Source organism: Colletotrichum lupini, chromosome 2 (assembly GCF_023278565.1).
Source record: "Colletotrichum lupini chromosome 2, complete sequence".
NCBI lineage: Eukaryota > Fungi > Ascomycota > Sordariomycetes > Glomerellales > Glomerellaceae > Colletotrichum > Colletotrichum lupini.
Window position 1 is genome coordinate 7,713,264 of NC_064675.1, and position 26,195 is coordinate 7,739,458.

General features: G+C 53.6%; 9 protein-coding genes across 9 annotated transcripts; 6 read left to right on the forward strand and 3 right to left on the reverse strand.

Annotated features, from left to right (window-relative positions):
- Positions 1 to 849: 849 nt before the first annotated feature.
- Positions 850 to 4,856, forward strand: CLUP02_04663 (uncharacterized protein; the record flags this gene model as incomplete). Its single annotated transcript, XM_049283674.1, has 19 exons — positions 850 to 865; positions 930 to 1,051; positions 1,102 to 1,350; positions 1,427 to 1,487; positions 1,552 to 1,649; positions 1,764 to 1,987; positions 2,046 to 2,157; positions 2,228 to 2,337; positions 2,393 to 2,636; positions 2,738 to 2,793; positions 2,849 to 3,077; positions 3,248 to 3,499; positions 3,656 to 3,683; positions 3,782 to 3,833; positions 3,971 to 4,032; positions 4,083 to 4,384; positions 4,445 to 4,554; positions 4,622 to 4,655; positions 4,752 to 4,856. 19 exons carry the CDS (start codon positions 850 to 852, stop codon positions 4,854 to 4,856), a joined length of 2,466 nt encoding a protein of 821 aa, XP_049140817.1.
- Positions 4,857 to 4,907: 51 nt separating this feature from the next.
- On the forward strand, positions 4,908 to 6,029 carry CLUP02_04664 (uncharacterized protein; the record flags this gene model as incomplete). Its single annotated transcript, XM_049283675.1, has 1 exon — positions 4,908 to 6,029. One exon carries the CDS (start codon positions 4,908 to 4,910, stop codon positions 6,027 to 6,029), a length of 1,122 nt encoding a protein of 373 aa, XP_049140818.1.
- Positions 6,030 to 6,482: 453 nt separating this feature from the next.
- CLUP02_04665 (Ni2+-Co2+ transporter transition metal uptake transporter) lies at positions 6,483 to 7,774 on the reverse strand (the record flags this gene model as incomplete). Its single annotated transcript, XM_049283676.1, has 2 exons — positions 6,483 to 6,952; positions 7,054 to 7,774. The coding sequence occupies 2 exons, from the start codon at positions 7,772 to 7,774 to the stop codon at positions 6,483 to 6,485; spliced, it is 1,191 nt and encodes a 396-aa protein (XP_049140819.1).
- Positions 7,775 to 8,982: 1,208 nt separating this feature from the next.
- On the forward strand, positions 8,983 to 9,774 carry CLUP02_04666 (ubiquitin carboxyl-terminal hydrolase, family 1; the record flags this gene model as incomplete). Its single annotated transcript, XM_049283677.1, has 2 exons — positions 8,983 to 9,334; positions 9,419 to 9,774. The coding sequence occupies 2 exons, from the start codon at positions 8,983 to 8,985 to the stop codon at positions 9,772 to 9,774; spliced, it is 708 nt and encodes a 235-aa protein (XP_049140820.1).
- Positions 9,775 to 9,886: 112 nt separating this feature from the next.
- CLUP02_04667 (metallopeptidase family M24) lies at positions 9,887 to 12,116 on the reverse strand (the record flags this gene model as incomplete). Its single annotated transcript, XM_049283678.1, has 5 exons — positions 9,887 to 9,986; positions 10,046 to 10,524; positions 10,583 to 11,219; positions 11,304 to 11,912; positions 12,082 to 12,116. The coding sequence occupies 5 exons, from the start codon at positions 12,114 to 12,116 to the stop codon at positions 9,887 to 9,889; spliced, it is 1,860 nt and encodes a 619-aa protein (XP_049140821.1).
- Positions 12,117 to 12,352: 236 nt separating this feature from the next.
- Positions 12,353 to 14,222, forward strand: CLUP02_04668 (uncharacterized protein; the record flags this gene model as incomplete). The annotated part of the gene is made up of 7 exons (XM_049283679.1): positions 12,353 to 12,627; positions 12,739 to 12,834; positions 12,896 to 13,007; positions 13,157 to 13,512; positions 13,574 to 13,850; positions 13,909 to 14,038; positions 14,092 to 14,222. 7 exons carry the CDS (start codon positions 12,353 to 12,355, stop codon positions 14,220 to 14,222), a joined length of 1,377 nt encoding a protein of 458 aa, XP_049140822.1.
- Positions 14,223 to 16,353: 2,131 nt separating this feature from the next.
- On the forward strand, positions 16,354 to 18,495 carry CLUP02_04669 (uncharacterized protein; the record flags this gene model as incomplete). Its single annotated transcript, XM_049283680.1, has 5 exons — positions 16,354 to 16,379; positions 16,443 to 16,532; positions 16,590 to 17,323; positions 17,392 to 17,691; positions 17,762 to 18,495. The coding sequence occupies 5 exons, from the start codon at positions 16,354 to 16,356 to the stop codon at positions 18,493 to 18,495; spliced, it is 1,884 nt and encodes a 627-aa protein (XP_049140823.1).
- Positions 18,496 to 19,098: 603 nt separating this feature from the next.
- Positions 19,099 to 22,030, reverse strand: CLUP02_04670 (uncharacterized protein; the record flags this gene model as incomplete). The annotated part of the gene is made up of 10 exons (XM_049283681.1): positions 19,099 to 19,299; positions 19,357 to 19,429; positions 19,479 to 20,089; positions 20,142 to 20,419; positions 20,503 to 20,677; positions 20,733 to 21,048; positions 21,101 to 21,284; positions 21,430 to 21,580; positions 21,651 to 21,966; positions 22,014 to 22,030. The coding sequence occupies 10 exons, from the start codon at positions 22,028 to 22,030 to the stop codon at positions 19,099 to 19,101; spliced, it is 2,322 nt and encodes a 773-aa protein (XP_049140824.1).
- A 142-nt stretch (positions 22,031 to 22,172) lies between these two features.
- CLUP02_04671 (uncharacterized protein) lies at positions 22,173 to 25,905 on the forward strand (the record flags this gene model as incomplete). The annotated part of the gene is made up of 10 exons (XM_049283682.1): positions 22,173 to 22,270; positions 22,365 to 22,556; positions 22,631 to 22,693; positions 22,738 to 23,011; positions 23,067 to 23,333; positions 23,428 to 23,558; positions 23,660 to 24,140; positions 24,199 to 24,310; positions 24,369 to 25,805; positions 25,871 to 25,905. The coding sequence occupies 10 exons, from the start codon at positions 22,173 to 22,175 to the stop codon at positions 25,903 to 25,905; spliced, it is 3,090 nt and encodes a 1,029-aa protein (XP_049140825.1).
- Positions 25,906 to 26,195: the final 290 nt, after the last annotated feature.

Genomic DNA, 26,195 nt, shown 5'->3' on the forward strand with positions numbered 1-26,195 from the left:
CTTGTGGTGATTGTCGTGATTGCTTCCCCCTGTTTCCCCGTATCACTCAATTCGTCCATCCTTGGAGGAGGTCGAGCACCGGGCATTGAGTGGGGCAGGGGTCTAATTGGCGTCAAGCCGGTCGATTTCAGGGTTCCAGAAGGCAGTACTTCGGATCGAAGGGTGTCAGATTTCTTCCATTTCGTTGGTGCCACGGTAGAAGACGGAAAGGGAGTTGCGTGGATGTCTTGGACGGAGACAAAGAACGGCGCGCACGGCTGTGGTTGAGGAGGGAAGTTGGAGGGATGGGAGAATCGGGGAGAACGGGAGTCGTGGAGGGTGGAGGGTGGAGGTATCGGTACAGCTTGTGTGGGGTGAGAGGCACATGGAGCAGGTACGTATCTTGCGTTGGACCCCCAATCGTGTCATGCACTGCACTCCAGGGGACACTGCAGAGTCGTTAGCGCCGTGGGTGCGTGGTCGGGAGCCTTCAGCACCCTGCGATAAGAATTTAGTTGGTGCCGCTTCAGGGTCTTGACGACGCCTAAGGTAGCTATGCAACAGCTCTGATTGGCTTCAGGTCTGCTGCTGATACCGATAAGGCCGCCCAGGCGAGGCGGATAAGGTTCCTAATCGTCTCAAATTGGCCCAAGATGGACGAGGCACCGTTGGCGCTCCTTTGATTTTCGGCATGCGCGAACCTCCTCAAGCTCCTGCCTTTTGTTCCTTCCTCGCTCTTCTGTCCGATCCTTTTCCTCCGTGAGGCAATTCAGAACTTCCATTGTCAATCACCAACCCACCCACCCTCCATCTTTCGTCATCTGCTTTGATTTATTTCCATCCATTTGAGGCAAGAGGCCACACTGCATTATGCTTCCGACATTCGGTCACTAACCTTCTTCTTCTTCAACAACACCACCCCTGGGTTGTGTCACACATCTACCCGGCAGGCATTGGTACAGATATGCAAGAGCTTCTACGGATAGACATCCCGCGCGCCCATCATCAGCCGCGTCTGACAGGCTTGGTCCCGTTTGTCTTTTACGCTTTGTGTTTGTGTTCGTCGGACGAGGTGGGCGAGCTTGCGGATACCTACTATTACCACCAACACCGCCAACCAAGATCCGCTCCGGTTGCTATCCCCCATCCGACCTTGCCGTTGGAATTTGGGGCAATGTTGTAGGTACACTATTCGCACGGCCGGCCTACCTTAGTACCCCCCGAATTCAGCCAGGGTTCAAGCTCCACGGTGGCAATCAATTCTTGATTCACACTCGATCAACAATCTCAATACTTCAGCATGAGGGCATTCCCAGCGTGCCATTGGGGGCAAATGCCCAGGCTGACTGCCTCACGACTGCCTGGCATTGTGTTCCATCGTCAAACTCACTTCATGGTTCACGAGATTCATTGGTCGGCGCGATATAAACCCTGATGGACGGCTTAGGCAACGACATTGCTTGACCTGGTGAAGAAGCAGGCCAATCTCTCAGCACAGCCAGACCACCGTTGACTATGGTGGTTTCCGATCAGGCTGCCTCTTGATGACCCCGCGATGTGTGACAACCGCAGGGAGGCTCGGCTTCAGCCGTACGCAAGCAACCCTACAAACTCGCCCCGAACGGAATTTCTGTGGGCTGGCACACTCTCGTATACCATTTCTGGACGACGTTGCAGCAATCGACGCTTGCCAGACCCTTAATCATCCCGCAATTGATCAGATACACTTTGAGCTTTTTCCATTTCAACTCACGCATGGGGATACTCGACTCCCGACTCCATAGGGATCAACGAACATTTCCCTCTTATCAAGTTGCCTCGAAACATTCAAGAGCTACGGAATAGACCCTGGCGATTCCTACCCCGACTTTGGACGGATAAAGATAGATCATCACAGCACGATAACCCAAGATACTGTACGGAGTACCTCCAGCCCGCCCCCGAACACCGCGCCCTCCTACCACATCCGCTCTAGGCCCACATTGCCACTAGTGAACGCTGTTGCTGGGTTCCTCCACTGGCTTGCGGCGGTGCAGGGGAAAGCGACAAGTCACACATGCACGAAGCGCGAGGAGGATTGATAATGGAATCCGGGGATATCGAGGCGACGACGAGGTGCGATACCCATCTCAATCTGTGCCATGGCTGAGGTCCATGCAGCAGCATTTCCAGCCTCCTGTACGAGACCCCAACAACGGCATAGCATGTTGCTGGCCTGAGCACTGTGACATTCTATGTACGGATACAGATGCGCAATGCAGGAGGTGGCAAGGGCCATGTTCCTCCACTAAATCTGCCCCATCGCGCCTCATATCACTTGTCACAAGCAGCATCCGACCAGATTCAAGTATGTCGACGGTCACAGTGTGCCGCTTTGCAGCACTGCGTGGTGCGTGGTGCTCTCTCGTCCAAGCTTCAACAAGATTCACGGCCTCAGTAACATATCGTCCGCCTTGTTTGACATGGCTTCTTGCCATTCGCCTGGTGCGCAAACCGGGAGACACCGCATGCGTCCGAGCCGATGTTGGCGCAAACCCAATGCCGGCTCCGGTATCCCGTCCCGTCCTGGCCCAAAGCAATACACTGCATGGCTACAGACTACAGATAGTATGCACTTCGGCAATATTGACAGCTCGTCTATCGCAGTCACCACCAACGTATAATTGAGGGCGACCATACATAAGACTCGACGCTGGTTAGCCTGTCAATGTTTCTCGCGAGAGCATGCGCCTGACCTCCCTATCGTGCCCCTCTCCAGCAGCCTAAGGGGGCCTCATTATTGCGCGAACAACGCACCGTGCCGCTAGGCCATTGGTAAGGCGATTCCCTATCTCGGGTAGAGGTACTCAAGGCACAGGGACCGACACAGCGGCCAACGACATCAGATGAGACCACGAAGGACCCAGACTGATTCGTGTTACTCTGGCCAGGAGCATGGACGGGAAAACGGAAGGCAGAAAATGCAACCAAAGACAGAGAGGAAAAAGGGGACCGAGGAACTAATCACACCCACCCACCCCAGTGCCAGCCACTTTTGGCTGAGGACCCTGAGTCGGTGTGGATGGACCCTGATCGTCCAAAGCACCGGAAACACGCCAGTGGCAACAAGACCCAGGCCGTGCTACGGAATAGCCGTTCCGAATACGTTGAGACACCGAGGAAAAGGAAAAGGGTTGATTTAGTAACGGCTTTCGCATACCGTGGTAGCGTCGTACCGAACTTGACGCCAAAATCCGTCGCATTACCTAGGTATTCCTCAGAGCATTAGAGGCATGTACTTGCACACCGACTCGCCGGCTTCGGGAACTTGCCGCTTTGGGTCAAGGTCTGGACCGAGTGCCCCTTGTCGGACGACATCCGTTGCCTCACCGACTTCACCGTTTCCTCCGATCCCGCAGTTCCATGCTCTTCTGGCGTTCCCACGTTCCCGCCTCCCATCATGCCATCCAAGCACGTCTTCTGCACGGGTGTTTCTGACCTGCGTCCGCCTCCCCATCATTTAGTTGCTGAAATGGACTTTGTGCGATAGTTGTTCGCTACTATGTTTCAAGCATGCCCCCACTTCCAATAATGGGGTCGCAGAGATCTGAACCGGAACATCCAGCTTATATTCACCTCCTTGGCCAAGTGGATTGGATTGTACTTCGCGCATCCGCGCAATAAGAATTCCATGTAGTACAGAGGAACTATGGTTACCAACTTTCGTTGGCGCAGCTGTCGCTGTCTTTTAGTAGGTACTTTGTGATGGAGTGCAGAGAAGTAATTACCAGTGAAGGCAGCCACTGCTGCAAATGCTTGGTAGCGAGACACCCAATATACTTGAAGCCGTCAAACCAGGTTAATCAAGCTCTTCAGTGAAGAGTTCCTCGATCTAGTTTGTCAAGTAGACTTGCCATGGTCACTTACCATTACCTGAAGCACTGTAGGCATATATAACCAATTACTACTAGACTTAACCCCTAATCAATCGAATCGTGAACCAATTCCAAAGTACCATTTTCACTGTCCTCAGGTTTATTCTCAAGTTTCTTGCCGTTATCGATGCCAGGCTTTGTCGGCGTTAAGCCGCTCATCAAGGTATAAGGCTGAGCGTTCCGCAAAAGTATGTTCCATACAGGTCCAAATTGGTGCGCCGGAGCCGGTTTTGCTGGCAATGCTCCGCATCGTTTTGAGAGCCAATTACTCATGCCATGGCATCTGCTGTAGTTCACACTTACCTGGAGGGTCGTCTACTTGTTATCGGGAAACTCGTGTCTTGTTCAACCGGCGCACAAAGGGCTTCGAGCGAAGGTTTTTATGGTCTATAGACTCGATGCAGCTACAGTCTTGGTTATTTGGTGACGCTAACTTTACATTCAAATTGCCTATCTCCGGCAGTCTGGTATCAAAGTTCAATCTCATGGCGGTTGATTCTGGTGCCTCATCTCATGGACCCCAGCTCTGAGGCCAGAGCCTGGCCATCTAGAAACGCCAAACTGCAACACTCTGGTCTCTCAAACGCTCCAATTTTCTATCTTTGAACGAGCTCATCTCCCTCTATGGGCAGTCTATAAGAAGAGTTTATGATGCTCGAGGGTGTGATTATTCTAGTCATCGTAGATAGCTCTTATCCTAATTGTACGACCACCAAGTCCACGACCAGACAGCTGTCTTTTGACGGAACTCTGAAGTTAAAGGTATACATCTCGTAACGATCGGAGATGGGTCTGTGTTATCGTGATCGGAGATGGGTTCCGGAGATCTCATAACATCCCATCTCTCATCCTCTCTAGGAGAAGAAAGCACAGCCTCTCCCTCGATCCTGCAACCCATTCTCTCTTGCCAAAGACTTTTCAGTTTTGAGTACACAACCGCTTCACCACACTCAATTTCCCTGAATCGAACTCTTACACCCATACAATCTTACCCTTCTCTCTATCTATTACACAATGTCAACCAACGGGGAAGCTGAGCGCAAACCCAGTCGTCCGATCTGGCGACGTGCGGTTTTAGCACACATCAAACTTAGCACTCTCGAGAGACGAAAGCACCATATAGAGGAGCAGCAGAGATCTGTCACTCCTCTTCAGGTGGCTTACAACCAGCAAGACATCGTCCAGCCGGAACCAGTCCACCTTAATGGGAATCCTGGAACTAGCTTCGTGGAAGACCTGGAGACCATAGCTAAAGAAATGGGTATTCTCCATCCGAACGCCTTAGATACAAACGACTTCTTGGCTAGCGAAGAAGTCTACGATCCAGGTCCTATAATTCAGCCAGCCATCCTTGGGTATTCCAGTGCTCCCAAGGGAACATACGTTGTTCCGCCCTTGGCCAGCCTGTTGTTCAACTCGGACTACGAACACAACCAGGCGAGCAGGATACTGCACGAGAATTTTGTGCCCCAGGCCGACGTACCCGGCAGCTCAAACAGAGAGCTTTCTGAGCAAACAGCTGAATCCTCCTCGCAATGGTTCAGTAGACTCGATGACTGGTCGAGACGGGATGAGGACTCCTGCAAAGAGGCCTTGATTCCTCCCCATAATACGCCAGTTGAGTCTGGGGACGTCAGCCCCGTCAACACATCAGCTCGAGCTCCATCGTTGGATCGTGGTCCGAGTATCCGGCTTCAAAAAGCGCTTGCAGAAGACCAAGAGGCCCGGGAGCCCCTCAAGAAGCCGATCAACGAGCTTGTCGCCACTAGCGAGCCGCTTCCCCCACCGGGTACCCAGAACGGCCTTCTTCAAGCGGCTGAACGAGCAGGCGTCTGGCGTAACGAGATGGGCGTGCCTTGTGGGGCAGAAGAGAAGGCAAATTTGGTACAGAAGAGGTACGAGGATGAGGTGGAGATGGCGCGGCGTCTTTGGGCAGGCCTCGAGATGAAGATTGAGAAGAGGCCCTGTTACCTGCTTTGGCTGGAAGAGAGGCACCATCTCTCGACGGAGCGGATGTTGGCTTCAGCTACGACACGACTTGCGGATTACCTGGAGGGGTACAAGGCGGTCAGTCTGAGGGAATTATGTCGGAGGCGCGGACTCCTTGGTGATTGCCATGGGCAGGTGTCAGTCTGAGACTCCCCAAGACCTCAGGTCTGCAATTTCCAACAGCAGCAACATCAGTAATCGCAGTCACCAGTCCCACCAACAGCGCCCGCCTCACAAGCACGAAACTAGATTGAAGAGATTTCGCGGCTTCTTGGGCAAAGCTTCTGGGTAGCTTCAGACGGGCGGCTTGGGCGGCTCGAGCCAGGCGCAACCGCAATACAGAGGAGTAATGAGCATCATGGACGTATATGAGAGAAACGGACAGAAACGAAGTACATGTCGTTTAGACGGGCATATCGGCGATACGGAGCCGCCTGTATGAATTAGTGTGTATAAGGTAGGTACCTTATATTGTCATGCCGCGCAATGACCCATCCATGATACTTGACCTTTTATAGTGACTCTTGACATGCGTGAAGTCATCTGCAGTTCAATAAATTCCCCACGCCATGGCGGATAAAATCAGTAGAATCGAAATGTCTACTGTTGCACATCACTCTCAGTTGTCATAGCGCCCTTCTTCAAGATAGGCTCGCCGGGCTCGACGGCACCGTAACTCGGCCCTTCGCCCGTCCCCAATCCTCTCTCCTCTTCAGACACGAGCACAGCTCTCTCCTGATTCTTCTTATCGATACTCTTCCTCCAGGGTCGATACACCACTACCGAACCGAGCCCGACAACGACAAAGAGGCCGCAGATGCTGCCGCCAATGATGTCAAAGTGCTCTCCGATCGCATCGACGCCATCCCAGAAACTACCTTCGGGCTCGGCGACGTTGGCGATGAGAGACAGTACCTGGATGATTCCGATAAAGGCCGAGACGAAGACCGTGATGCCTGTGAGGACGATGGAGTAGTAGAGGATGGCGACGCGGTCGCGCGAGAAGGCCTTTGAGGTGTAGAGGGCCATCATGAGGGCGCCGTCCGTTGTGTCAAGCATGCACATGCCGGCTATCACGAGTCAGTCAATGTACTTGAAATATGACATGCAAACTCGCCTGTGAAAAGAACGGGAAAGATGAGAATGAGCCAGATGCTCGTCCCCTGCGCACCATGCACACTCGACAACCCGAGAATAGCAATCTCGGAACTCGTATCAAAACCCAAACCAAATAGAATCCCCAAAGGAAACATCTTCCAAGGCCGGTCAACGACACGGAAAACCTTTCTAAACACATTCGCCAGGAACCCCTCGCCCTCCAACTTGAGATCTGTCGCCGCATCGCCCTCGTCCTCCTCGGTAGGCGTGTACCCCTCCAACCCGCGTCGTCTCTCCTCCTCCAGCACGGCCTTCAGCCTCCGGATGAGTTTATACAGCACCCACCCATTCCCGGCACAAAGAAGCAGCAAGAATGCCGCGCTGACGCTCGTGCCGATGATATTCCCCACGCGCGTGAAGCCGTCGAAGCGGTCCCGCAGCGCGCCGCTCGTGGCAGCTACGACGACGCAGGTGACGACGACGATAGTGCTGTGGCCTAGAGAGAAGAAGGTTCCCACCGTCACGGGACGCTGGCCTGAGGCGATGAGGCGGCGGGTCATGAGGTCAATGGCGGAGATGTGGTCCGCGTCGAGGGCGTGGCGGAGGCCGAGGACGTAGGAGAGGGCTGCTGGGGAGATGAGGGAAGGGTGGAAGTGTAGGATGATGCCGGTAACGATCCATATTATAATGTTGATTGTGACGAGGAGAGTGATGATGCGGATGGTCGGCGCCGGGAGGACGCGGAGGGCTGGCGGGATGGGGAGGTTGGCGAAGGGGACGCGGAAGCGCGCCATCGTGGTGGTTTGTGAGGTCACGATAGTGACCGTGGTCTGTGTGGTCTTTGGCAGAGGTGGTTGTGGGATTTCTAAAAAGCTCTACGATCTAGGAAAAATAAAATGTGAAAAGTCGATGAGACGGATGTTTGTGAAGAGGTTGACGTTGAGACGGAGTGCCCAGCCGGCGGGAAACAGCTCGTGAACGGGCGGCCCTCCGGCCCCTCAGGTCCCCTCACGGCGGGGAAGCTCCCCCACCTTTTGTACCCTTACCACACATTGAACATCGATTTGAGCTACCTTCAAGAGGCAAGTTGTGAGGGACTCAAAGATAGCGTGAAAATACTTGCTCACTGCGGCATTGAGATGGAGTGGCAGACTCGTCTCATGGCTGGGTCAGTGACCGGCAGGACCCCTCACGACCCCTCCATCTTTCAAGCGCTATCTTATCGGCCATGCGGGGGGGCCCATTGAGAATGGGGCCGCTCCGAGCCGACGGCGGCCGCCGGCCTTTGGTTCCGGGTGAGGTACTGCTTAGGTGCTTGAGTGCTTACCTCAAGTCCGTAAGGCATCTTTCTACTATTTGTTGCTCTTTATACAGGGAGACATGAGGCCGTGAACCTGAAACTTGTGCAAGGCACCATAGCTGCAGCATAATGGTAAGGTCGAGTCACTGGCGGGATTCATGAAGATTCAGATGAGAAAACTGGAACCGCAAAAGCTTGGCTTCCAACATGTGGGTAAGCCCCTATATAGAGACTTACACCCACTGGTGAGTTTCGTGTTTGTTGCTGAATGCTTTTCGGTGATGTCGCAAGCCTCACGCATGTCCGCAATACCAACAATCCCCCATTCATGACATGAGGATGAGGATGAGATGACAAATGAGATGTGGCGGGATATGCGAGCCCCAAGTCAGCGATTTCCAGCGCTCAGTCAGCCACCACCGCTAGCTTGGTAACCCGTGCGGGTACCTGTAGAAGCGAAACCTCATCTCAATTACACCCCTGTCTCTCATCCTCTCCCTCATCTCAAATATCTGGTTGGTACTCACTTCATCTCAACTTTTCGGATCGATCAGAGTATCAATTGTAAAAAGGTGAACAATCCATGATTCAATCTCATCCATTTTAATGATCATCATCCCACCACTGATACTAATCTCAAGCCTCTTCACAACAACCCAAACCTGCCCAAACCACTCATCCCTCCACGCCCTCACTCTCAAAATGCCCCAAACCTACAACAAAGCCTTCATCCCCCTCGAATCCAACCCCCAAGTCTTCAATGAACTCATCGCCGCCCTTGGTGCCTCACCTGACCTCCACTTCCAAGACGTCTTCGCCCTCGACGATCCGGCCTTCCTCCCACCCAAGATCCTCGCCCTCGTTCTCGTCTTCCCTACAACGCCAACCTACGAAGCGCGGCTGACGGCCGAGGACGCCGGCGCAAAGGACTGGATGGTGGAACACGATGAGGAGGACGAGGATGCGGTGTGGTTTAAGCAGACTATCAATAATGCCTGTGGTTTGTATGCTGTTTTGCATGCTTTGGCAAACGGCCGGGCCAAAGACTTTCTGAGTGAGTTGCCATGACTTTCCTCTCGACCCCTAACCAAAAGCCCCCAAAAAGACTGACAAGATTCAGCGCCGGGATCGTTGTTAGACAACCTCCTGTCCATCACAGCGCCCATGGACCCAGCCCAGGCCGCCATGGTGCTAGAAAGCTCAACAGAACTCGAGGATGCGTACGCTGCTATCGCGACAAAGGGCGACACGGCGGCACCGCAAAGTGCAGAGGACGAAGTCTACTTCCACTATATCTGCTTCGTCAAATCACCAGACACTGGCCACCTCTACGAGCTGGACGGAGATCGTAAAGGCCCGGTGGATAGAGGGATCCCAGACGAAGAGGAAAAGGTGGATCTCGGACCAAAATCCGTAGACCTTGTCAGGAACTTCATTCAGCAAGGAGGAGACGATATTGGCTTCAGCCTCTTAGCCCTAACTGAAGGGGCATGAACAAGCACGTGCGTCTACGTGGAAACCAACCAGCACGTTTTGGCCGAGGCATCACGGTGGGGTTGTTATTTGGTCCTTTATTTTCTACGGCCGGGTCGTTCATGACGCCCCTTTAGCTCGCCTGGATAATCTTCTCCAATTCATCAGGGTCCTTGATGGTGGGCGTCAGGTTCTCACTGCCGTCCTTGGTGATGAGGATGTTGTCCTCGATTCTGCAAACAAATTAGCACACCTATACAGCTGAGAGCACCGGAATCAGGGCCTAACTCACCTCACACCACCGACATCCCAGTACTTGTCCAGGACGGCTTGGTCAATGAACTTGGAGTGAACGGGGTCCTTGAGGTACGGCTCAATGATGAAGCTGCAGAAGTAGATACCCGGCTCGACAGTCACGATGCTGCCGGCAGGGATCTGGCCTCTGACACGTAGGTACCGGAACATGGGGTCTGTATCGGCGTAGTTGGGGTTGCCACCGACGTCGTGGGTGTCCATGCCCAGGTAATGGCCGAGGCCGTGGGGGAAGAAAGCGACACTTGTCCTGCTCTTGAGGATCTCGTCCTTGTCTCCCTTGAGAATGCCGATAGCGTGGAGGCCATCGATGGCAATCTTGTGCGCCAGCAGATGAATGTCATCCCAGACGACGCCCTCCTTCAATGCAGCAGTTGTCTCGAGCTGCATCTTCAATACGGTGTCGTAGATTTGACGAGACTCCTTACTGAACTTGCCGGAAATGGGGAATGTGCGGGTCTAGTCAATATTAGTTGCGCGTTTATAGAGGCACTGTGATGCTAGACACTTGACTCACAATGTCAGATGCGTAGCAGTTCCATTCCGTGCCAGCATCAAGAAGAAGGTTCAGCTTTCCTTCCAGAGGCGCATCGTTGGCGACATAGTGCAGAGTGGCAGCTGCGCGACCTCCGGCAAAGATGCCGTGGTAAGCCTGGTTTTTGGCACCATTCGCGACGCTGTGCTGCAGGAACAATGCCTCCAGTTCCCTCTCGTTCTTGGCATTCTTGACAGCCTTGACGACGGCATGGTGACCAATTGTCGAGACATGGTTGGCCTTTCTGGTGAGGGCAACCTCGTAGTCGTCCTTGACCACACGGCAGCGCTCAATGGCATCCTTGAGAACGCTAAAGTTCTTGTCGTCGAACTCGAGGAAAGTGATGTTGTCGAGAACCTGGTCTTGGATGGCAAAGACGGTGTTTTTGGAGCCCTTGCCCAGCCGTGCAAGCTCGGCATTAACGTCTGTGGTGTACTTCACATCGTCGATATCGTACAGTTCCTTGGCCTCGGCGGCGCTGACGGGCAGACCAGACCAGATGACGCTATCGGGATCGATAGGGGGGATGAAGAGAGTCGACTTGTTTGTCGCAAGATCGAAAACGTAGTGGCAGTCGGCGAGAGGGCAGCCGGTCAGGTAGTAGAAGTAGCGGCGCTGTCTTTGCGATGGGTGTCAGGCATAATTGAACAGATAAGGTAGGTAGCGATGGGCCAAAGGTTAAGATAGACGCTAGAGACGATACCTGAAGGGCTCGGGCTCGTCATTGTCCTCGAGCATCTTGGTCATGCGACCCTCGACATAGAGAACACCAGAGGCGTTTGGGACCTTGGACTTGACATAGTCGGCGACACGGAGGGCATGCTCCTTGGCGGGGTACTTGCCCTTGAGCACCGTCTCATAGTCTTGAGCCATGGTGGCGGTGGGTGTGGCGGAGAAGAGCCGCCTTGGTGAGGTCTGGAAGGGAGCTGCTTTGCGATGCGACGGGGAAGCTTGCCGTGATCTGCCAAGGCGTCTGGGTGCTGCGGCGGTTGATAGCTGTTGGAATCGGAGTTGACCGATGAGGCTCCTTGCTGCTTGTGGTGGCGGCGGTGGTGGTGGTAGTGTTGGTGGTACAAAGTTGGATCGGTGAGCAAGAATGTTGCGTGCTGACCGAGTAGATGTTCTGGTCAACATGAAGGGAGTCCAGCCGGCCGTCACACCCGACGATTCTGCCTTTGTGGAGGGGTCAGGAACTCTGGAATTCAGACGAAGGAGGGGCACTGAGCAGTCAGCAGCACTGTAAGCCGAGTTTAGGCGCAAAAGTACCTCAAGATGATATGAGGTGAGGTGCTGAGAAGCGGGACAACGATAGCTGTAAGGCACCTTAGTGACGAATCAGAGCTCTCGGACGCGTCGGATGAGGAAGCTGGTTTGCGCCAACGGGCCCTGAATGGGGTCGAATTTCTTAAAAGCTCGACGCCTTTCCCACCACGGCGGACGAGAGCAACAGTGCAATCTCGAGACTTGCGTTACGTAATCACACGGTGCTCGGATGGCTCCACTTTCCGCGGCACATTATGTAAGGTAAGCCGATGTTGCCCGACACTGGCAGAAACCTGAGACCTCTTTCTGGCAGCTGGCAGCAAGAGTACGGACTTGAGTACATACATGGGTAAGGTTAACGCTTAGTAACCCTACCTTACCTAAGCCAACGAAGCTCGGGAGAAGAAGGCGCGAGACGGTCGGTACCTTAGGTTCACGATATCACCGCAATACCTCAGGCCGTTTGTTCCATTTGTTTCCCCAACTCCAATGCAAACTTCTGACGTACAACAACTTCGAGCTTCTCCAAGACTCCAACCCGCCCTCCACCTGTTCACATGTCATGTTCATGGATGTCTAGTGCCCGCATCCACAACCCGTTCGCGATTGTCCTCGTTAATCCCTTTTTGGCTTCCCTCGTGGCACTGGAACCTGAACCCCTTCACTGGAACCCCTTCGCCGAGGCGGCTCAACCAAAAAGCAACGACGATGCAGCTTGCCCCTCCAAACTTCAATGCACATGAACCACCATTGACGTTTCATGGGTCATGCGACGCTGAATGCTCAAGGATCTAGATATAAACACCCCAAGCAACGCTTGCACCGGGTTGTCTTGTCTAGGTCGAATGATTCTTACAAACATCGAATCCCTTCAGATGGCATTCAGTTTTCGACCAAGAACTCGGGCTGGCCGACCCCTCCCCTGCTGACCACGACCATCAGTCTGCTTTGCACATGAAGAAGCCGTCACTGTACTGTTTCAACTGCGGCCTGCATCCTCTTCGCAGCTAGACCAATCAAGACCAACTGCAGTAAACCAGTACGGGCTTCTATCACCACACCAAGGATCGCCTCCCCTGAACCTCAAAACCTCGTTTCTCCAAACTTCCAGTTCTCCCCCCCTCGACCGGGGTGTCTGCGTGACGTACAGAGTACATACAACAAAGGACTGTCTGTCTAGCGTCTATTTCTCTTTTGCTCCAGCGAGAGGGTTGCGTCGCTTCAGGCGAGTAAATCCTCCCGAAGCCACCCCCCGCCAACTTGCACAACCAAGAGACTCAGATATCCGGCTAGCCAAACAGGGCAGAGACCGGCACGGCGAAGCAACGACATTTGTCAATTTCCAGAACCAACACCTATCTAGCTGCTGTTGTTATTGCACTGCCCCCTTCATCAAGAACAACAGGCCAAGACTTGCCATTTCACCGCAATAACATTCGCGACATCAGCCATCAGATGATGCCCAAAAAGCCCACAAGAGCTACGCCTAAAGTTTCGTTCCACATTAGCTGGCCTGGTCGTGATGAAGGCCGCGGACAGTGTCCGACAATCCATCGCCTTCGTGGCCTGCCTCCACTGTCTTGGCCAACACCGAGGGGCATCGATGGATGCCATCCCGCAGAGAACGAGCATCCACCTGGATGGGCTCAGTCCAACATCCCAACATGCGACTGATTACTGATTTGCTCAGAGCCTCACACTACGTTACAGCAACTCCACCACAGGTCCTTTCTGCTTCTCCAACGTCAGTGCTTTCTTCCCCGATCTTGGCCGCCAACCCACAGAATCCCCAGGGGGAATTACTGGACCTGTGTTTGTCCACTGGTACTTGAACAATGGGCCAAGAAACCCCCCAGTCGAGCCACTAAATAATCAACCCGAGTCAAGTCTGAACGTCCGTCTTAGTCACTGGATCCTGGCAAACCCAGGTCCTGCCACCGACCTTTCAGATACCACCCCGGAACTATTGTCCCAGAGTACAGATACCGTTCGCGCCCAAGATGTTGCGAGGCTCGGGAGATAGAAGAGACATGAATATGTGACAGCAAATCGAGCATAAATTATTTGGCGTAAAGGACGCGAAGCCCACGAACGAGTGGTTATTGCGTACACCATCAACGAGCAGCAGACCCTTGCAAGATTCGAATGTCACGGAGCAACCTGGCGCCTGGGTTGGTTACTCCGTAAACCTACAGATAAGATGTGGCATTCTGTGACCCGTCACCCAGGAAGTCTCGTCTTCTGGGGACCCTATCTGAACCCACCGGCTTGCCCAGCCTCTGTCGTCAAAATCTTCTGGCATGCCACGAGCCCAAGGCGCAGAGCACACGACCTGCTTCAGATCCATCCGGCCATATGAAGAACCGAGAATTCGCTGCGAAGCAAAAATGACTCTGGTGCTGATCTGCTTTCCCGAAACATGCAGAGGTAGCTAGCCATCACAGAGGCAAAGACAGACAAGCGCCTTGGTACGTCCGTAATACGCGAACAATCCCAATGAGGTTGGTAGGTGGCGGGCTGTGGGCAAGCAGCTAGATACATCTGAATACGGGCATTATTCGTCAGTATTCGAAGCGTCTCGTTCTACCCTCGAACATCTCGGGCCAAACCCCGACGCCCAGGGTTGGACGCTGCCGTATGCCGGCCAACATTCTTGGGTTCATGGATGGCGCCTACGAACCGAATCAGGCATTCCGATCCCGTACCGCTCGAGGTCCATCACTCAAGTACGGCCTACCATGCTCGGCTTTTATTCGTTCGCGGAGCCAGCAGTCTTCCATAGTACGCCAGTTCAGTCAACCGTCTGATACAGTCTCGAAATTAGCGCTTCCATGGCCCACCTGCTATGGCCCCGTTCCTAATTCAAAACTGCTTCCGTCCAATACGATACGTGACCGAAGAGGGTATCGAATCCTTCACATCTCCATTGTACGGTCTTTTAATCTTCCAACACTCTACCCCGCAAGGAACCCCGACCGCCACGCCCGTCCCCCGGCCACCCTCCGCTCCCGTTATTTTTGCTCGCCCGCACGTCTGCACCTTATTTAGGCGTCTTGGGGCTCGGCAGTCCGCCTGGTGTCGGTCCGATAAGGCCATCTCTCTTTACGGTTCTCTCAAATGAGAGGGAGGCGGTCTCGAAGCCTGGTCAGCAGCCCAATCACGACTTTCAATCGACGTGGGTCTGTTCTCACACTGCTTGCAAGCTGCCCTCCCTCTTTTCTCCCGACATGACGTAGGACAAGCCTTGCTGGGAAAAATCCCACGGCAGCCAGGATACGGGGGTACGATGCCGGACATGGATCAGAGGCAGCCCGCCTCTTTGCGCGAAAAAGGCTGGTTTTGCCTTCTTCAATATGACAGTACGGTCTCGATGTCGCTTACCACTCAAATCAACATTGCGCTGCACAGCTCAAACTTAGCTCAGAGCAAATGCGCGTAGCCCCAATCCCAAGACTTGTCAAGATGCTCCATGCTCACTCAAGCCTTTCGGCCTGTCCCCTATATCTTTCTCGGCGATGGACTATGTGGATAACAAGCAACGCGAAGCCTCGACGATCGAGCTTGAAGTCTTTTGTCCTTACCTCCTGTCTCTGCTTCCCCGCGCTTGGCCGGCTGGGATGATTGCGTGGCGCTCCATGGCGGCCAAAAAGTCAATGAATGCGCCAAGCGCTTGGCTCTCACGATCACTTCTCAGTATTGCGGGACGCGTGTGACTGGATGAACGACTCAGATGCCTCAAATCTTTCTGCACGTTACATTGCGAGGCACTAATACGCGACACCGACAAGGGACCTGCGCATGTGTCACCTGGACAGTAACTATTCCCTTCCTACGTCTCCCTTGAATGTGTTATCCCGGAGAGAGCCCACTTGTACTCCGTACAAACCCGTCAATTCGTCGGCGCTCTCACCCCTGGTGGAAAACAAACCACCGCCGGCGCAAGCTGTAGGCAGAGCAAAAAGCAACATCTACGGATACAAACCGCCAAGCTCTACTACGACAGGGTTTTAGCACCAGAGAGCCCATGCCCAGACCAACAATGCGAGTCCAAAGGCTAGACTCGAGCGGATTCTCCCTCCTCGCGTGGGGCAAGGCAGTATAGGAACTTGATTACCTTGCCGATCTCGACCAGTCCCTTCACGTTCCTGTAGAACCAAAACTCCAGAGAACTGAAGTTTATGGGGTGTGTGCGGAGACGCCAAGGAGACAACTGCTCGAGTTTCTGGTACAGGATCATCGGCTGTTTTCGTCTGGTACCATGGGGTCGGTCTTGCCTCTCACGCCTCTATAAAGATCCACGGCTGCCCATGCGACGGTGCCATGCTGTCCATTCACTCTGGCTTGTCCTGTACGCGCGCCGAGCTTCCATTAATTTGTGAAGCCATCTCAGACGTTGTCACACGTCAGAAGCTCATTGTGTCGAAAACAGTCAACAGATCCAATCAATAGTCAAAACCAGATACGATACAGTATACTCGCCCATCGCCAGTATGGCTGATAAGATTCACCCAGAGGGGTAAGCTCTTCTCGTCAGTATTCCAGCCTTCCGAACTTTCTACTAACACAGATAACTCTCTAGCGAAAAGGTCGCCGATGTCTCTGGACATCATGAAGAGCGTGGCACTCACCAGCCCGACCCAGTTGAGCTCAGCCGCAACATCGAAGCAAAGTAAGTTGTCTTACACTTGTACGCGCCGAACCAAACCATGTCTGACCATGCATGCAGGATCAAGAATCCTCTCGAGGGAATCCCATACAACCAGCTCATGCGCGATGTCGAGGCCTTTTGCACTGAGCACGGACTACAGGAGGAGATTGCCGTGTTCCGCAAGGGCGCACTGGTAGCTCAAGATCCAGAAGGCTATGAGACTCTCACCGGCAGTGAAGCCCTCGATGAGGCTGAAATTACGGCTTTGCGAGAGGAAGTCACCCACAAGTGGCGTTTGCCCAAGAAGCTCTACTTGACCATCATCACTTGCTCAATCGGCGCTGCCGTTCAAGGATGGGATCAGACTGGCACCAACGGCGCCAACATTTTCTTCCCTGAGGAATACGGCATTGCAACCAGCAGCACCAGAGACCGTCTCATCCTCGGCCTCGTCAACGCTGGCCCTTACATTGGCAGCGCTCTCTGCGGTTGCTGGCTGTCTGACCCTCTCAACCACTACTTTGGCCGTCGCGGTGTCATCTTCTTCTCGGCTCACTTCTGTATCTGGCCTCTCATCGGTTCCGCTTTCAGCCACAACTGGCAACAACAACTCGCTAACCGTCTTCTCATGGGAATTGGTATGGGCGCGAAGGCCTCGACCGTACCCATCTACGCTGCCGAAAACTCTCCGCCATCGATTCGTGGTGCCCTGGTCATGTCATGGCAAATGTGGACGGCGTTCGGCATTGCACTGGGAACTGCCTTCAACCTGGCAGTCTACTACGCCAAGTACAACTGGCGTCTGATGCTCGGTATGCATATTTACATCACTTGAAGACTTCACATGAAAGCCAGGATCGCTAATTCCTTCAACTCGCAGGCGCTCCTTTCCTCCCCGCCGTTCCCTTGCTCTGCTTGATCTACCTCTGCCCCGAGTCTCCCCGTTGGCTCATGAAGAAGGGTCGTTACCGCGATGCTTGGAAGTCCATGATCCAGCTCCGACATAACAACATCCAATGCGCTCGTGATATGTACGCTATTCACGCCCAGCTGCAGCTTGAGAGTCAAGTCCTGGGCAAAAGCAACTATGCTAGCCGCTTTATGGAACTCTTCACCATTCCTCGCGTGCGCCGCGCCAACTTGGCTGCTTTCACCGTCATGATTGCCCAGCAGATGTGTGGTAAGTGAAAATAACGTGTCGTACACCCCTCCGTGGACGGAGCAGTATCTGACAATATTGTGGAATGCAGGTATCAATATCATTGCCTTCTACTCGACAACTATTTTCAAGGATGCCAACATGGGCGATTTCCAGGCTCTGCTCGGTTCATTCGGTTTCGGAATGGTCAATTGGCTCTTTGCCTTCCCCGCATTCTGGACCATTGACACCTTTGGCCGAAGATCCCTGCTTCTGTTCACCTTCCCTCAGATGACTTGGACTTTGTTGGCCGCTGGTCTTTGCACGTTGATTGCGCCCGGTGTAACTCGCACTGCTCTGGTATCTCTCTTCGTCTACCTTTTCGGCGCCTTCTACTCGCCTGGTGAGGGTCCTGTACCCTTTACCTACTCTGCCGAGGTCTACCCCCTCTCTCATCGTGAGATGGGTATGGGTTTCGCCGTGGCCACTTGCCTGTTCTGGGCCGCCATTTTGGGAATGACTTTCCCGTTCATTCTCGACAGACTCCACGTTGTTGGTGCCTTTGGCCTCTACGCTGGTTTCAACGTCGTTGCCTTCGTTATGATCCTGTTCTGGGTCCCCGAGACCAAGCAACGTACGCTGGAAGAGCTCGACTGGGTCTTTGCTCTGCCCACCGCCCGCTTTGCGCACTACCAGGTCACCAAGGCGATTCCCTACTTCTTCAAGCGCTGGATCTTCTTCGACCGCAATGCTAAGCTGGAGCCTCTCTACACCTTCCAGCAACACCAGCGTGAGCAGCGTGCGGAGCGTGTCCCCAGCTCCGATGAAGAGAAAAAGAGCTACTAGGCTTGCCTTTTGCGGAGACTAGGCTATGCACACTAAGCGAAGCCTCGTCACACAACAATAATTGCTAGTGAAGGAAAGTTGGTTGCTTTGAGATATACCCAGACGGCGGATGAGAAAATGAACTTCACTTTCTTGCATGTCGATGATATTCGACGGCATAATTCCGGGTGGCACGGCCTACTTTGAGTTTTGAATTGATACCAACTTGAATATATTGCCATCTTTCGAGCCTACAGCTATCCCCTAACAGTTCCCACTGCCTATCCCGATGTGTTTATTATTTGCATTAGATGTGTCCATCATAGCTTCAATCCCTCTCGGCGGCGCAGGTGTGTAGTGCCTGTCATCACCAGGATAAGCCGTGTCCGCGTCTCTGGCTTTCCCCGCGTACAGAGCTCTTCCACAACATTGTTTACCCGTACAAAAATCCGAAAACGATGGATCGAAAAATGCCAAGACACGGCGCTTGCAATTGCCGGTCTTCTCTTTGCGTTATATAATATATCCCCGTCCCCGCATGGCCCGATGCCCCCAATACCGCTTTAGAGCCGTTGGGACCTGATATAAACTTTGACGCGGGTTCTTATTTCCGCCTTGGACTGCTTAGTCCCCAAGCTCCCGATCTTGGCATTTGCGTCTTGGTGTGGAGTCAAACTGAGAGGGTCTGAAGGGGAACATGGAGTCGGTACCGAGTATTCTGCGGCATATTGAGATGGCCGATTGCTTCAGCTGCCATGACTCGGTTCCAGCACCAGGTCCCAGCTCCAGGGACAAGGACATACCGGCATGTTGGGTCGACACAGTCTAAGACGAGCATAAGACGATTAATGGGTAATAGTAAATGGAACATAAACATGGTACATCATCACGAGGCTGAAGAGATTGATGTAAGAGACCATTTGGATGACCCATCTCAATATAGCCGACAATGACACTACCGCCCCCATCGCTCCAAAATCTCCCTCTTCCTCTCGCTCCTCAACCTCGCCTTGCCAGCATCAACCTTTTCAACCCTCTCCTTCACCTTCTCAACCTCCTGTCCCAAAACGGCGATAGACGCCTCAATCCCCTCATCCACAAGCCTCACATGCCCAAACGGACTCTCGGCCAGCAGACTATCCCGCAACAACTGGATCGCGAGCTTCGAATCCGCAAGCTGCGTCGCGGCGGTACCCTCCAGCGTCTCCTGTGCATTCCTTGCCACATCGCGGGCTTTCGTCTGCCGCTCGGCCAAGGTAGCGGCTAACACGGCCGTTTGGCCCGCGCCGTCGGTGACGTCTTCGGGGAAGGCGATGGCGAGGGAGCGAAGGAGGGTTTCGAGGGGTGGTTCGTCAAAAGCCGAGGAGCGGCGGCGACGGTTGCTGGCGGCGTCGCGGGTGGGTGATCTTCCGGGGTTTGTGTTGTTGCGGCGGCGGACGGGGGAGACGAGGTCCTGCGTCGGCGTCTTCTTCTTTGGCGTCGCGACTGGAGCGGAGAGTTCTGCGCGGGCCGTAGTGAGGAGGCTTGATGTTGCTGTTTTGTGGGATTGGTAGGCTTCTATGCGGGTGGAGAGACGGTCCATGTGGTCGAGGAGGTAATCTAGGCACTCGTCGATCTGGGCGTGTCAGTACTTGCAATGTTAGTCATGGGGTTGGGTTGAAACTTACGTAGATGACTGCAGCGGCGGAGCGGCGCAGAGACTGTCCGTTCTTGCTCGATAGCGACTTCAGAGCCGGCTCGAGGTGTTGCTGCTCCACCGACATCTGAGCTACGGGAAGGATCTCTGCGTAGAGAGACTCTAGTTCCTCCTGGGAGGTTTTGACGTCGTCTGAAGGGTGTGATGTCACGCCGTTCTGATGGGCGGAGCTAAGTGCTTCGAGGTAGAGTCTATCCAGCTTTGTGCGTACCGTTTCGACGGTGTATTTGATCAATCTACGCCAGGCGTCTAAGTCATGGTGTCTTTGGGAACTGTGGGTGAGGCGAGCGCATACCTCATGCAGATTTCGCGAAGCTTTTCTACGTTTTCACGGTCTTCGGGGTCCTCAGTCTCGAGTTCAAGCCCCAGCTTGCGAAGACTCGAAAGAAGCTTGTCGTCGGAGTGAAGCAAGCTATCTAAAGTCTGCTGGAGGCCGTTGCCAGAAACCTTGGTTTGCTGTTCGAGGTCCGACGCCTTGTACTCTAGACTCTGAGACAGCTCCTCGACCTTTGAGTCTCATGTCAGCAAAGTGGCTTCCGGTAACGGGAGCAACACAACTCACCGTGGTCATCATCTTCCTGCTCTCAGCATCATGCTTCTGGTTTCGTTGGAAGACGAGATCGGAGCGAGCCTCCTCGACCCTGGAATGGGTCTTGACCAGCTTCGACAGGGCATCCTGCTGCTGCTTCAAGGTCTCGGTCTGCTTGACAATGGCAGCAGTCGACCGGTTGAGCTCCTCAATGGCAGTCTGTATCTCGCGTTCGCTTACAGCTTGAACAGCAGCTAAATCCTGCGACTCAACCAACTTGTCGATCTGACCGGATCTGTCCAGGGCTGTGTACCTACCGACCCCATATTGATTAGCCATAGGCACGTAACTGAGCGTGTGATACTCGTGATAGCATTTACAAGGCTAGTTCATCTCTGGACAGCAGATTCTCGGGGCCAAGGTGAAGGCGGGCCCATTCGGTAAAGGCAGTTCCGTGCTCTGGGTCATCGAGGGCTGCCTGAAGGGTGTGTCTGTCAATGGCGATACCGTAGCTTCGTACAATGTGTTCCAGCTTTGAGACATCCATAGCGGCGAGCAGACACCTTAATTGGAAGGTGGCTAGTCCTGAAGGATTTCTTTGAGGTTGTAAGGGTGGTTGAACAGAGGGGGCCAGAAATGGTATGCCCCTCTTTCCGTAGGACTTGGTGTTCAACAACCAACGACTTATGAATTAAAGTGCTGCTGCACGTGGACAGAGTTCCAAATCAACCAAAGACGGGACAAGCCTTGGGGTCTGACTGATGATGCCTGTCGCCCCCGAACTTGACGCGGATTCGAAGAATGGAGAGGAATGAAGGTGTGGCCACGATGGAAAGGTGTGAAGAAACGGGGTCGGAAGTTCGTTTCCTAAAAGGGAACGGCTGTAGCAAGCACACACGGAATGCGGTTGTCCAATGACGGAAGACGGCCGAGGTTTGTGGTTTGGTCCACAGATGGCATGGTAACAGAGGCCAGCGGAGGGGAGACAAAAACGTCTAAAGGTTCCGGGGTATTTTGGCTTCCGTTGGGTGTAGCCAAGTCACGACGTCTTGACGCAGCACACACTGCCGTTGTTGGTGCAAGCGGGCGGTAAAGTCGGAGAGGTTGTGTTGGTATTGTACACAAGAGTGTAGATAGTGAAGCCGTGTCGTCTCGGCTCGGGCTGCTATTTTCCTTTTTCCCTTCAGGCTTGGACTCGATTAAAGGGGATGATCCGTTTGTCTGTTCGTATACTATGATATGGGAGCCGAGGGCAAATGAAGGACAACTCAAACCGAACAGGTGAGATGAATTGATCAAGGCCAAGAGGAGAACATAAGTGAGAGGTTCATCAAAGCGACGAATGAGTTGAGTGAGTGAGTGTCCAATGCAATGAATGAGGTGCGGTGAGGTGCAAACAGAAACAAAAGGAAGCCCACCGAGAGAGGCGGTCGACTAGTCCAAAACCAGATAGACCCCCACCAAAAGGTCAAGATGACCAACCATATACCGCAGACGAGCAGCCTCCCGTCTGCACGGGCCCTAAAGCGGTCCGTCAACGTCTGCAGCGGCCCCATCCAATATCATGCTGAGTACGTACCTTGCAGCATCGGTGATACGGCCGATAGACTTACACGACATCCCCTTCCCACCACTTCCCTTCAATAATCAACGACCAACAACAAGCTGCCCTGTTCAGCGATCCGTAACTCAATCAAAAGAAGTGTGGGTGCGAGACTGGAGACACGCATCTTGCGGAACAACGGCCACAACCACAGTCCCGGCAGCTTTCCGTCACAGCTCTGTTCAGGCATCCCCAAATGGTTCCGGGAGTGTCAAGGAAGACCGGCTTGATCTGTGTCATCTTCAACCTACCCAGTAAGCGACGTCTGTTTTCTGCAAGAAACCATACATCTTTACAGAGAATCGTATTGACGCAGGCACACAATCAGCATCTTCAAAGCAGGTCTGACCTATTCTGGATATCGTTTGCAGCACACGCCGCTTTGCCGTCAGTCCGCCCCTCCCCGCCTGGAAGGGTGCAGCTTGCATCTCTCAGGACAGACATCAACAAGGACGGGAGATGGCTTGAGCGTCCCGTTGCATCTTGTCACTTTTGGCATCTGCCACACACACATGCTGTCACTTTTGGCATGAGGGCTATTACCCATCGGATGAGCAGCGAGCCGACCATCGGGCTGCCAGATATGGGCTTCCAGACTTCCGGCACGGTCCGGACGGAGGGGTCATTGGAGGGTCTTCTTCGAAGATATGCAATTAACCCTGCTACGATATCTCGGAAAGCCAATTCAAACAGGCCTGATCGCTTTCCGGTGAAGCCCTGCCGCAAAATGTGATGCATCGACTCAGCATCTCTATCACCAACAGAACGATATCGATGGACCAACCGCATATCTTGGCCACTCGTACCTCGGACTCTTGGATCCGTTCCACACTAGCAACAAAAACATCTTTGGGATGATTCTGCTTTCTCCCATTTGTTCAGAGTTGCTGGACTTGCCACTAGGACCTGTCGACAAGGACGCTCCCGGGCCTATCGTGCGTTCATCCAGCGTTTGTGAAGCCATCCACAACCATGGAATACCGGGTGGGCCCCGCACACTTCACCTTCCGCCGGACCCCATCCGCCTTCATGTTCACCTTCAACTTCACCTTCTGACTTCTCCTCTTGGACCCCACTCGCTCTTCATTCACTAGAATGGGAATGGGGGCCGACTTCGTATTCTAGTACCCGTTCCGTGGCGAACCCAAAGACTGTCTTTCGTCGAGCTTCCCATACTGTTTTCTTCCCTTCTTCGTGGATATATACCGCTCGTGTACGACACTGGATGACGGGAACTGGGAAGCAAGAGCCTCTTTGTGCTTCCCTGTATCTTTACCAACTGCGGCCTTGTTTTCCACCTCGTTTTACCTGTGGATCTGATTGCATTTGCTACTTGGGACTTCACCCTAGGGTAAAGTCAGAATCAAATCACTCTTGGACATATTGTCACACAACACCCTCCTGTTCACCCTGAGACCCGTCTCGTCTCGTCCTCCCCCCTCTACCACGACATGTTTACAAGAACCTCTGCTCGCTTCGAGCTTCTCTCCCAGATCCTCCAATGTCTCAGACTCAAACTCAGACATTTGACAGACAATGTTCCCAGAGTCCGTTTGCCATTGCGAATGTTCAGGAGAGATACCGAAGAAAACAGCACCGACAGATGGGAACATTGCACCCGCCTCATACGCCAGCGGATGCGTGATATCTTCTGGGTCGGGGTGATTTACCTCGCTAGCGAATTGCTCATATGGAGTCTCTTCCTGGGTCTGTACGAAGTCCGACTTGACTACCTGTCACCCATCATTGGCATGGCTGTGGTGTTCTGTTTCATGTTCGCGATTTCATACCTTTGTCCGGAGTCAGAAAGCTTCTACCACCGCCACATCAAGTACAAGGTTTGTCCTTCACCTTTGTTCTCACCTCACCACTGTTCGCAAGTACTAACCTGGCCAGGTCGACTTCATCAATAGCAACTTGGGCATTGGCTTTCCGGTGCCCATCGTCATGATTACTAAGGATAGACTGCTTGGCGGTAAGGGCATTGGAAGGGTAATTGGAAACTTTGGTGAGTTCACCTTGACACCAAAAAGTAATCTTTCACATTTCAAGACTGACAGACAAAGTGAACACCAACGTCGTCTTTTGGGTATTGATCTTCCTGCTTTCTTGGGGCATCTTTGCCGGGATACTCAGAATTCCAGCCTTTCCCCTTCGCGAATCTGAAAAGAGAAGCGACGATGACACCGAAGTCGACCAACCATGGCAGTCTGGCGGGCAAGACACTCCTATACCACGCATCCAGATGCCTCCTCCAACCCTCAGCCGCAGGCCTTCCGAGTCAACGACCCTACACGGAACCACGATCAACGGATACCATACCGATAAGGAAGCGGGACTGGGTCCAGATTCGAGGACCGTCTCGGCTTACTTCACCGATAGTGACTGTCCGACCCCTGTCCCACCTCCGAGCCCACTGGGCCACTATCAAGATCGGACATCGCTTTCCAGCTCGCAGCAGCCCCAAGTCTCGAGCGGAAAGGGTACCCAAAGGTTTAGCTGGCTCAAGGAGTGCTACCCAATCGTTCTATCAATCTTGCTCCTACTCACCGTAGGCATCCCTGTCTCGTATGCCCTAGGCGATGACCGCATCCTCGATGGATGCATGCTGTGGTTCACCTGGATCAGCAGCACAAGACTGCAGCGCAATTTTGGACGCAGCGACATCCTCTCCAGCGTACAAGGGCTCAAGATGACTATCACGACACTGCTTAACCCGGTCCTCCTAATGACCCTCGGCATGATAGCCTACACTCGTGCCAAAGCCGCTGCCACGGGCACGCCCATTAATGAAACGATGTCCCAATTCTCGCGCGGTAGGACTCTCTCCCTCATCTGGACCTCAAAGGTATCGGGATCTTACCTCACGAGCGACTGGTTCGGCGCCGGCGACGCGGCCATCTCGATCCTTGAGGTCGGCTTCGTTGTCTGGGGGTTCAAGCTTTACGAGTGTCGGAAGCAAATCTGGTCTCGCGCCGGCGCAGCCGTGGTTGTTCTTTCGACTATCTTTGCGGCACTCAACATCTTTGTGTCCGTCCTGCTCGGCAGAGCGGTTGATCTCGGGCCTCGTGAGGCGCTCTCCTTTGCAGCGCGCTGCACGACGCTGGCACTGGCGCGACCTGCTATAGAGGCGGTCTATGGGAACGATGTCGTCACCGCGGCACTGGTGGTGAGCAACGGCATATTGGGACAGCTGATGTACCCGTCCATGCTGAGGAAGCTGGGATTTGACTCAGCTAGAGAGTCGCACATTGACGTGGACGAAGAAGAAGACGAGAGACCGAGAGACGATGCGCTTACCATTGGGGTAGGGACGGCGATTGGCATCAACGGCGCGGCCATGGGCGTCTCCTATCTCTATGAGAGGAAGAGCCGGGCTGCGCCTTATGCTGCTCTCTCGATGACCGTGTTTGGGATCTTTACTGTCGTCTTCAGTGCGGTCGAACCGTTTACGACTACCTTGATGAAGCTTGCCGGCATGGGACCGGACAGAGTCCCATATGGTGAGGTATCTTGAGGTCCCTGGAGGTAGTTTGGCGCATGAAATCGGTGACCCGGAGCATGAAAGGCGGCGCTCTGGTTGATGTACGCAGCATAGCATAGCATGATTGTTCCATAGAAAAAGGGGCGGAGGGAGGCAAATTGTACTTGTGAGCTCGTGGGCTCTCTTCAGAAGCGCATTTGGTATTTTTTGATATACAGTTATGCCAGTGGCAAGCGCGTGATAGAAAACAATTTTGCAAAACAAATGTCATAAACGTCTGGCTGGCTCAGCTGGGCCAGCCGTGTCATGTCCACCGGCACTGAGCACTGGTTGACCTTTTTTTTCCCCCTCCTTCTGTGAACCCCCTGCCTGCTTACACGCGCATGATGCTGTTCGTCTCTACTCTGTC